The sequence below is a fragment of the Kogia breviceps genome, chromosome 3 (assembly GCF_026419965.1).
Source record: "Kogia breviceps isolate mKogBre1 chromosome 3, mKogBre1 haplotype 1, whole genome shotgun sequence".
NCBI classification, from domain to species: domain Eukaryota; kingdom Metazoa; phylum Chordata; class Mammalia; order Artiodactyla; family Physeteridae; genus Kogia; species Kogia breviceps.
In genome coordinates, this window is record NC_081312.1 from 143,918,449 (window position 1) to 143,929,431 (window position 10,983).

General features: G+C 52.4%; 1 protein-coding gene across 1 annotated transcript; it reads right to left on the reverse strand.

Annotated features, from left to right (window-relative positions):
- Positions 1–675: 675 nt before the first annotated feature.
- LOC131752164 (uncharacterized) lies at positions 676–10,583 on the reverse strand. The gene is made up of 7 exons (XM_067030621.1): positions 10,453–10,583; positions 9,638–9,821; positions 6,576–6,664; positions 5,940–5,986; positions 3,439–4,912; positions 994–1,139; positions 676–754 (listed from the first exon to the last, which is right to left on the reverse strand). Exons 1-5 carry the CDS (start codon positions 10,581–10,583, stop codon positions 4,557–4,559), a joined length of 807 nt encoding a protein of 268 aa, XP_066886722.1. The 3' UTR covers positions 676–754; positions 994–1,139; positions 3,439–4,556.
- Between the last annotated feature and the right edge of the window lie 400 nt (positions 10,584–10,983).

Consider the following 10,983-nt stretch of genomic DNA (forward strand, 5'->3'; position numbering starts at 1 on the left):
CACCTTTGGCATTTGTTCCGGCCCTGCCCTGCTCAGGGGCTTTGCGGAGCTTGCTGCAGCTGGGCTCAGGGCCTGGAATTCACCTCGCTGTCTGGCTGGCCCTGCCCAAGCCCCCAGGGCTCCCTGTGTCAGGCCCAGATGCATGCATCAGAGATCCACAGGGCACAGGACCTGGTGTGTCTGCTCATTTATCTTCCCAAACTGGAGTCCCAGCCTGGGCACAGCACAGGCCTTGAATCTTTAAGAGACAGGGGACTCGCTCAGAAGGGTGACTGTCACTTTCAAACCGTATACAGTCACATAGAAACAAATGAACATGTTTGAAATTTGAACGGGTTTGAGCCCTGGTCTGGGACGATCCCACATGCCAGGGAGCAACTAAGCTCGTGCACCACAACTACTGAGCCTGTGCTCTAGAACCCGCGAGCCACAACTACTGAAGCCTGTGCACCTAGAGCCCGAGCTCCGCAGCAAGAGAAGCCACCGCAATGAGAAGCCCACGCACCGCAACAAAGAGTGGCTCTCGTTCACTGCAGCCAGAGAAAGCCCACGTGCAGCAAGGAAAACCCAATGCAGCCAAAAGTAAAATAAATTTATTTTTTAAAAAAAGAGGGGCTTCCCTGGTGGCACAGTGGTTGAGGGTCCGCCTGCCGATGCAGGGGACGAGGGTTCGTGCCCCAGTCCGGGAAGATCCCACGTGCCGTGGAGCAGCTGGGACCACGAGCCATGGCCACTGAGCCTGCGCATCCGGAGCCTGTGCTCCACAACGGGAGAGACCACAGCAGTGAGAGGCCCGTGTACCGCAAAAAAAAAAAGAGAACGGGCACAAATTATTCTGGGAAAAGGGATTTATCGCTGAAAGAAGCAATCTTAGCTCCTTCTATCCTTACTGCTTCTTCCCCATTAGTCTGTGTAACTCAGTGTATTCGTTTGCCAGGGCCACAAAGGACCACAGATAGGGCGGGCTTCAACAACAGAAAGTTATTTTCTCACCGTTCTGGAGGCTAGAAGTCCAAGATCAAGGTGTCAGCAGGGTTGGTTTCTCCTGAGGCCTCTCTCCTTGGCTTGCAGATGGCTGTCTTCTCCCTATGTCTTCATAGGGTCTTCCCTCTGTGTATCTTGTCTCCAAACTCCCTCGTCTCATACAAACACAGTCGTATTAGGTTGGGGTCTCAACTAATGACCTCATTTTACCTTAATTATCCCTGTACAGAACCTGTCTCCAAATACAATCACATTCCGAGGTACTGGGGATTGGGATTTCAACATATGAATTTGGGGGTGGTTCACAAGTCAGCCCATAATACTTGGGAGCTGGCATCATCTGTACACAGACTAGAATTTAGATTTTAATACCCTGAAGGCCCTTTGAGTTGTCAATGATATGCAAGACACATAAAAATATTCCAAGCCCTTTAAATCTCAATTATTAAGTAAACATAAATATTTCTACAGTGTATAGAGGTTATGCTATGTTTATTAATCTTATTTGTTGATAATCTACTTTTATGTTTTCTTACAGAACTGCTTATGACATGTTATGCTTCCACATAAGAGGGCTGTGCAGAAGGAAAAATTTTCTGAGTTATAGTATAGTATAGTATAGTAATGATACTTGAATGCAAATTCTGGTATGAACTCCCTTTGTAACTATATTTAAATAAGTCATAGCAATTATTTTTATATGACATTTAAAAAAACTTGTTTTTCATTTTCTACAGATCTTGTGTGGTAGTTATAAAAATAACTGGACACCTGTCAGCATAAGACAAGAGGTTGGTAAAAAAAAAAGCTGTAATCCACAAAGTCTGTCATGCCACTTTGTACTTTCTTCAACACAGCTTAGGATCTCTGCCCAGCACCCCATATTCCTTCCAGAAAATTCTCCAATACTGACTATTCATTGTACAAAGGGCTAAGGTTTCAGAGAAAATAAAAACTAAAAAACGTTGTTTGAGAGCTTTGGACCCTCCCTCACTGAGGTCGGTCCTTGCCGACAGGTCAGAGTTCAGCAATCAGCACTCTGAGGTGCACTCAGCACTCAGCCTGAGGTCCTGCCTGGCCCCTCCATAGGAAGCCAGCCTCCATCCTGCCCCTGGATCTGTTTCCTTGGGCTACAGGCAGCCGGCACTGCCCTACAGCCTGTGCTTCTCTGACTCCTATCCCGGCGCACTGCCTAGTTCTGACTTCTCAGAGGTTGTTAAGCAGACTCCTTCTACTTTGCCTGCTCTTTGAAGGTAATCCTGGGCATATCACACTTGGGATTGTGTGTTCCCTGTATGGACATCACCACTCAAGGCTCTGCCTGCCCCATTACTTCCCTCCGTCAGGAAAGACCCATCTCTTCACATTTCAAAGTCTGGGGCCTTGGTTTGACTTCCTGTTTCTCCCGAGTGTCAGGGGCCCTGACACTGCCTGCATTTGCAGAGTGTGTGACAGACACCCTTGGAGCCAAGGTGGAGCCACAACCTGGAGACTTCCTGGGCCCCTGGCTCCTGCCCACCATGCCCGTCCTAGGAACATCCAAAATCCAAGAACCAGGTTAGCAATGGAGAGGACTGTGTCCATCAACAATGTGAGAAATGCTGTTTATTACCCACTTCGCTCCCTTCCTCTCTCCAGTTCCAAAGCTTTTCAAGTCCCTGATGCTGTACAGAGGCCATGGGTAGATTGTACAAAGCTGCCTGCCAGGCCCTCAATCTGGTCAAACCGTGGCTCTGCACTTGCATGACTACTGACCCCTTCACCTTCAACCCAGACCCAGCACCTCTCCCTGCCACCTCCTCAGGCCAAAAGGGACCTTCATTAAAGAACTTCACCCTTGCTCCCTGCACCTCTAGACAAGGAAGCACAACCTTTTCAAAAACAGATCATATTATATTAAAAGATCTGGGACTTCCCTGGTGGTGCAGCAGTCAAGAATCCGCCTGCCAGTGCAGGGGACATGGGTTCGATCCCTGGTCTGGGAAGATCCCACATGCCGCGGAGCAACTAAGCCCGTGCACCACAACTACTGAGCCCGCACACTGCAAAAACTGAGCCCACATGCCACAACTACTGAAGCCCGCATGCTGCAACTACTGAAGCCCGTGTGCCTAGAGCCCAGGCTCCATAACAAGAGAGGCCATTGCAAGGAGAAGCCCGCGTACTGCAACAAAGAGCAGCCCCCGATCACCACAACTAGAGAAAGCCCGTGCGCAGCAACGAAGACCCAAGGCAGGCAGAAATATATGTATAAATAAATAAAAGAAACTTAAAAAAAGAAGATCTAACAGTCAAGATATTTTAAATAGTCACAAAGTACAAAGCATAACTTTGCTAAATAGATGGGTTAGTAAATGGACAGGAGCTGACTGAGTTCCTTATTCACAGAGCAGCTCTGGACATCAGGAGAGTATGAGCCATGGCTGGGCATGGACACAGCCTCATTAGACTCACCAGGTCATTCGAGTGACTTAATGAAAAGCAGGCCACTCCTCCGGGCTGCATCCTCCCATTCTGGTCTGAGTTGAGCTGTTGGGTACGCAGCTGTTGTGCAATGGTGCTACCTGCTGGTCCTTTGTGGAATAACCACTGTAGTGGCTGCTCTCCCATCTCTGAGTTCCTGAGACTGAAACGTCTGATTGCTTTCCCTGTGGTCCACTGTCTACCCGTGTGTCACCACAAATGGAAGGAGTGAACATTGGCATTCCCCTCTCTTGCTTTTATTTCTCTGAAAAATGAAATTTCCCAGTTATCTTCACTGATACATTATGGGAAGAACAGGGGATTAAAATTAGGAGATTCAGGCTCATATCCCACTTAGCCAACCAGCTTATTACAGGACTTGGGAAAGTTACTCAGAGCTCTTAGCAACCTTTTCCTTATCTGGAGAGCAAAGATAATAGTAGGATTCTTGTGGGGATGATATGATAATATACGTAAAACTGTGAGCAGGGTGTCTGGTCCAAGAGAGGTGATCAATATCAAGCACACCTAAGCTGTAGAGTCCTAAGCCATGGTGATGCATTCCTGAAGGAGGCTTAGCTAGTTCTGCCTTCAGTGGCTGGAATGTAATTGTCTCTTGGTCAAGTCCTACCCGTTTGCTGGTTGTGGCTAAAGTTGTAATGGAGGGTGTGTCCCAGCAGGTGAGTAACTGCTTAGAGCCGAGCGGACGCAGTTTGGGGCAGTGCCCACAACCTGACACTGGTCCCACCGAGTATGCAAATGGTGAGGCAGGTATCTCTGCAAACTCTGACCCAAGGCCAAGTGGCAGTTGAAGTAACTAAACCCTCTAAGCCTCGGTTTCTTTGTCTGTGAAATGAGGCTAATGTAACAAGGTGAGCAATTTAGTACAACCAAAAAATTGGTCTTTGGTTTGGTTTCAGCCGTGTGGGTGTGGGGTAGAAGTGGCATTCGCTAATGCTTTTGCTCTGAATGCCCAAAGGAAGAATAGAGTTTCTTCTTTCTCCTTCCCCGCTTCCCATTCTCGGAAGCAGAGGTCATTTTGGGGTTTCTGAAAGGGTGCACTCTCTCACCTACCCACCCCAACTCCGCAAGTAAAGAGCTGTTATGTTTTAGGCCCCTGAGGCGGGGGAGAGGGAGCCATCTGTTGGTTCCAGAGGGAAGCGGGGATGAGAGTGGCGGCTTGAGTTGAAAAGGGGAGTCGACTGTGCCAGTGGTGGTCTCGGCAAAGGGGGAGGAGTCGCGTCGGGGTGGGATGGCCACGACTGCCCGCAGGGACAGGGCATGAAGACCTGGGGGCTGCACCAGGACTCGATGGCGCCGCTGCCCCCCAGGGACCAAGACGAGTGAAGAGCCGGTCTCGGCAGTGCCATGGTGACCTGAGGCCCAGAGCTCCACTTCCTTGGACCCCAGGGAGCAGAAAAGGTCCTCGCACACAACCGAAGGGGTTTCCTTCCGAGCCTGGGAGCTAGGAAACGGAAGGAAACTGCTAACTGTTGCGCCTGAAAGTCGCGGAGCGGATCCACACCCACTACTGCCCTGACGCGGCAACCTGGGACAGCTGGGGAGGAGCCGCTGCTCCGCAGTACCGCTCAGGGCCCGCCGCTCTGTCCTGGCTGCGCCGGGTTCGCCTTCCAGGCCCTGGACGCAGAGGCCCCACGCACTAAGAGGAGCGCGGGGAAAAGAACTTTTATGATCCACTTCCTGAGGCGCTGCCGGCAGGAAGTACTTTTTCCTAATCAAGAAATTCTGGGGCTTCCCTGGTGGCGCAGTGATTGAGAGTCCGCCTGCCGATGCAGGGGACACGGGTTCGTGCGCTGGTCCGGGAAGATCCCACATGCCGCGGAGCGGCTGGGCCCGTGAGCCATGGCCGCTGAGCCTGCGCGTCCGGAGCCTGTGCTCCGCAACGGGAGAGGCCGCAGCGGTGAGAGGCCCGCGTACCGCAAAAAAAAAAAAAAAAAAGAAATTCTGGCCTCCGGGGCCCACATTTGTAGTGGGAACGTTGGCCCGTCAACACGCATCCTCCGGGCGGCCCTGAACCAGGTGCCGACGAGGAGAAAAACATCCTCTGAGTCAGAGAGAGAACGCCGGGGCCATCTTTGGGGCCTCAGCTCACACGACAGGGGTACCTGTCCCTCTACGGGGAAGTCCCCGCCCCCTCACTTCAGTCCGAAGGTGCAGTGACACCTGCCCCTCCAGGGCTCAAGGGCGTGGCCTCCCTCCTCCCAGAAGGGGGGCTTCGGGCAGTTCCTGGGGGCTCAGGCCAGCCCTCCTGCCCTCTTATTCTCAACGCCTCGGCCATACCGCCGCCCGACTCTGGACCTCTCTGAGCCCCTCCACTTTAGTACTAGGTGTGCTGTGGTGTGAGGAGGGGCTTCTCACAGCTCCCCAGCCCCTAACCTCACCCATTAAGGTCCCAGTGCGCCCCATGTCCCGGAAGAAAAGTGAACTCTGTCTCAGAAACACTGAAAAACCACCCAAGGACGTGAACTCACCTTCATCATTTGGGAAACAGGCATAGTTCTGTTTGTTCCGCAACACGCTTTTCACCACCGGGAACGGAGAACAGAGAAGAGTTCTGAGAATCACGTTAGGAGAGGAGCCCCGCTCTCCCCACTTGCCTCGGGCGGGGAGGGCCAGGACCCCAAGCCCCTTCCCGCAGTCACACCCCGCTGAGGGCTTGAGGGCAAGCGTCTTCCCATTACCCCATGACTCACAGATCCCACATGTGAAAGAGACCCTGAAAGAGATCTCCCTTTTCACAAGCGAAGAAACTGAAGAACAGAGGGGTTATGGGCTTTGCACACAGCAAGTTAGTGGCAGAGCCGGGAGGTTCCTCTGCGCCTGGGCCAGTGTGCTTGTGCTACAGGCTCTGCACAGTGATTCTCAGTTCCTGCAGCCTATTAGAATCACCTGGGGCGCTCTAACCTGCCCCCTACCACTGCCCAGGCCCTGCCAATTAAATCAATTAAATCGGACCCTCTGGGGGCAGTCGCTGCAGGGTTGGCAGTTGTAAAAGTTCCCCTAGTGTTTCCCTGTGCATCCGAAGTGGAGACCCCTGTAGATTCAGGCATGGGGCTTCACCCTAGCTCCAGCTTGTGTGGCTGTGTGATCTTAAGAAAGTCACTTACCTTTCCGAGTCCCATTTGCAAACTGCTATGGAATGATGCCCATCTTCCTGATTAAGAGCAAACAGAAGGCTCAGGACACCGGAGCTCCCCTAGAGACCAAAGAACAGGCATCATGAGATGTGATGGAATATGGAAAGATTTTTATACACTTGGTGGACTGTGGTTATTAGATTCAAAAGAATGGTTTTCTGGGGAAGGAAATCCAGAGGGGATATATGTATATGTAGAGCTGATTCACTTTGTTGTACAGGAGAAACTAACACAACACTGTAAAGCAACTCTTCTCCAATAAAAATTAATTATAAAAAATGATTCTGTTTCTACAAGGAATCCGAAAAAACAGGTGATGGACATTCTTTACTAGAAGCCTATCTGGAATAAGCCTGCCCCTACAGAAACCACTTTTGAGCAGTGAGGCCACAGCACAGTGGCAGGCACACAGTAGGTCCTCAGTGAATGTTGGCTTAGTGAATGCAGATGGGGTGGGAGGCCAGTGTTTTTGAATGCACCCTGCTATGTTAAAAAGCCTGTCAGAATAGCCCTCAGCCTCCTGTGGAGGGCCTCCGAGTCCAGGCCAGGTTGCTGAGCACAGCTGTGCCCGCAGAAGTGCAGCCTCGCAGCCTCTTGGGGCCTGCCACACCCTGCGGGACAGGGAAGCACTCCCAACGGTGCCGAGAGAGCCAAGGCAGCCCTGGCTTTGTGGTTCAGAGAAGTTCAGAAGGATCATTTTCTTTGGAAAAAAATGTTCATAAAGCAGGTCTTTCCCTCTTAGCAAAAAAAAAAAAAAAAAAAAAAAAAAAAACCCAAAACAAACAAACAAGTAATTTCCTCTAGCAGTCTTAGCCAACATTTTTTGGCAAATCATCACTGGACAGGGAGACCTGAGGGGCATGAGTGATCACTGTGGCAAAGGGTCAACTGAAGAACAAAACAGCAGGCAATAGGGAGCCATGGTGGGTTCTTGAGCAGGGGAGGGGCCTGGTAAACCCAGGGCTAGAGGGCAGATGGGAGAGGGTGGAAGAGCAGAACCTCAGCAAGCCACTAGGGCCTTGGCTCCCTAATTGTAGAAAATCGCTGAGTCATCACTTGGGCCACCTGCCCCTCTGACAGCTCCAAACTTCCACCCCGAGACCCCCTCCCCCCAAGTCCAAATGCCTCGCTGTATGGTTTGTCTCACAGACAAGTTACTGAGCATAAGACAGTGTGTGCCCAGCCAGCCACAGGCCATCCATTTCTTTTGTGCCAAGCCTTGGGGCCAGAGGACCTCCTCATCTTGGAAGATCCTGTGAATGGTGGCAGTTGTCATCTTTCTAGGAAACCTGTGGTAATGATAAGAATAATGATAATCATAACTGCCACTTACAGAGAATATCCATGTGACTCTGAATCCATCCAGGTCCTCACCCTGACCTCACCTTGGTCACTCTTCCCCAGGGCCCTGGCCTGATGCTGTTCTTGAACTTGAGAGGCAGGTTCCTACCTCAGGACATTTGTAATCGCTGTTCCAGATCCCTGGGATGCTCTTCCCCTCAGTGTCCTCAGGGCTCCCTCCCTGACTTCATTCAGGTCCCTGATGAAATATCACCTTCTCTCTAACACAGTCCCACCCACCCTCTCTCCTTGATTTTTTTTCACCTACCACTCCTGACATATATGTTTCTTCGCCCATTTGGCTCCAGCCACCTCACCCTTGTTTATGAGCTGCTGGGAACAGGGACTTGATTTTGTCACCACTTCTTTCCCAGAGCTTATTGCTGGCTGGACCGTCACAGGCATGCAGAGGACCTCTGTGGAGTAAACAATACCGGGGCAGGCACATGAGAGTCACCCAGTCCTACATCGGTAAACAGACCTCGGTAAAAACCAACCCTCTGAAACCCAGAGGCGGAGGTGGTGACCTTGAGGGTCCTTGCAGCTCCAGGACTCATGGCTCAGTGGGGTGAGAATACAGTGGGAGTCTGTACAGCCCTCTGGATCTTTGCATGGCGGCTCCTTTCTTTAGGACACAGGCCCTGGCACCTCCCCAGCGTGGGAAACACCTTATCCCCATGGTTACAAGGGCCTCCTGCCTCTCCCCACCTGCCACGGGAGACCAGCAGGTCCTGGCCACCTATGTCCACCTGCCAGCCCCTCTCAGCGCACCGCCTGCATTATTTCCTCTCTGGCACTTTTCTCTATTTGCAATCACCTCTCTTCTGTATTTGTTTACTTGTTTAGAGTCTGTCTTTCCATGTAGAGCAGAGCTGTTCCTCAGAAATATAATACAAGCTACAAACATGAGCCACATAAGTGATTTTACATGTTTCAATAGCCACATTAAAAAAGGAAGAAATAGGAAATACTATTTTTAAAAACATTTTTTCTTTAACCCAATATATCTAAAAGATACATAATCACGACATGTGATCCATATGAAGTACAGGATGTTTTACATTCCTTTTCTCTTACTAAGTCTTGGAAATTCCGTGTGTTTTTTACACTCATAGCACATCTCATTTCAGATTTAGCCACACTTCTGATGCTCAGTGGCACACCTAGGGGTAGGGACCTGGGCTCTCCTGCTTGCACTGGGTCCCCAAGCCCAGAGAGGAGCACTCAGGGTGCAGAGCAGGTACATATCCCTACCAATGAGGGAAAGTAAATGTCGGTGTGTGGGTCAATCACTGGGTATCCTTGGAGCAGGGGCCGGTGGAGCAGATGCGTGTATAGGTGTGTGTGAGTGAGTATACCTGTGCGCAAGAGAGTTTGGGTCTCTGGAATCAGACCAACCTTGGGTCAGTCCTTCCTCTGGCACTTCCTTTGGGCCTTGGTTTTTATTTTTCCTGTGAAAGTGAGGACGAGGTACCTTCTTACCACATAGTATAGTTGGGAGGATTAAATAGATAAATAGATAGTGCATGTAAAAGCATCGGGCACTGGTCGGGTAAATAGAAACTTCCTTTTCTCCCTCCCTCCCGCCCTTCCTTCCTTCCCAGCTCACAGGGCTGTTGTAAAAATCAAAGAGACAATGCCGTGATAGAGCACAGAAAACTACAGCCCTGTGTGACGGCCCCATCACTCACGCATTCAGTGGTTGCCTCGAGGACGGAGGGCCCATCGTGCGCCGGCCTGTGGGCACAGTTCACGCTGAATCCGAAGCCCCTAGCGTGGTGCCTATGCTGACTTAACAGGTGCTCAGCGTAAATGTTTACTGAGAGAATGGGTGGGTGGGTTCTGGGGAGGTTGTAGCCTCTGCAGCTGTCAGTGCTTCAGGAAGCCACAGGAAGGCTCCACCTCTGGGAGAACCTGGGCAGGGGAGGTGGGAGGGGGAGGGGTGGGGCGGAGGGGGAGGGGGATGGGAGGGGGGAGGGGGAGGGGAGGGGAGGGGGAGGGGAGGGGAGGAGGGGGGAGGGGAGGGGGAGGGGAGGGGGAGGGGAGGGGAGGGGAGGGGAGGAGGAGGGGGAGGGGAGGGGAGGGGGAGGGGAGGGGAGGGGAGGAGGGGGGAGGGGAGGGGGAGGGGAGGGGGAGGGGAGGGGAGGGGAGGGGAGGGGGCGGGGGAGGGGAGGGGAGGGGGAGGCCCCCCTGCGAGACTGCACCGTTCTGGAGCCCAGGCCTGTGAGCTCCCTCCCACCTATGTCCCCAGACCCCGGCAGAGGTTTGGTGGGGGTACAATCTGCAGGGCTGCACAGGGCTTAAAGCGGGGTGGGCTTTTTCACACCCTCAAAGAGGGGGGGGCTCTTCTGAGGGCAGATCCCATCCTCCATTCTTGAAACATTTCTGCGCGAATAGACGCCTCAGGCGTCGGCTGTTTGTCTTTGGAAATGAGTAAAAGGCATCGCCCAGATTTGTTTCTAAAATGGGCCTGGAAAATGTTCAGGGAAAGATTTATTTTTGCAACCGGGCTTCTGCCAGGCACAGATTGTATATCTTCTGTGAAAACGTCCTGGCTGATGAGAGGAGAGAGCCGAGAAGCAAGGCTGGTATTGAGGTCCACGGCCGTGTCTGGACAGGGCTGGGCATCCGGCCCATGGAGGCCGGTTCGGGCTGCACAGGGCTTGGCCTGAGCACTTCCCTCCCATAGAGGAGCCCCCTCTCACTGCAGGGAATGGGGCCACCCCGCTGCACCCACAGCTGCCCCGACAGCTTTTGTGCAACGTCCAGTGGAGACCGGATCGCGGGGCACCTGATCCCCTTTCAAACGCACCAGGAGAGCCCCTGTGTCAGGAGCCCATGGGCCCCGGCGTCTGAGGCCGGGCTCCGGGATGCCCACCGTCTCCCGCGGGAGCAGGCCGCTAGGTCTGCACGAGGCTCTTCCGGGGTAGGAGGGAGCCAGCCGCAGAATAGAAGGTGGTACCTCAGGGGCCTCGAACCCTCAAGGGCTCCATCAAAAACCACGAGGGCGGCCAAACTGAGTTCACTCACCTCCTAG

Excerpts from the sequence above, each read along its gene's own strand:
- LOC131752164 (XM_067030621.1), bottom strand. The coding sequence starts at position 10,583 with ATGGGCCGGATGCCCAGCCCTGTCCAGACACGGCCGTGGACCTCAATA. Across the intron at positions 9,822-10,452 it reads CTGTGCCTGGCAGAAGCCCG|CACTGACAGCTGCAGAGGCT; the intron begins GTTGCAAAAATA and ends GGCTTCCTGAAG. Across the intron at positions 4,913-5,939 it reads CTGTTTCCCAAATGATGAAG|CTCCCAGGCTCGGAAGGAAA; the intron begins GTGAGTTCACGT and ends TCCGTTTCCTAG.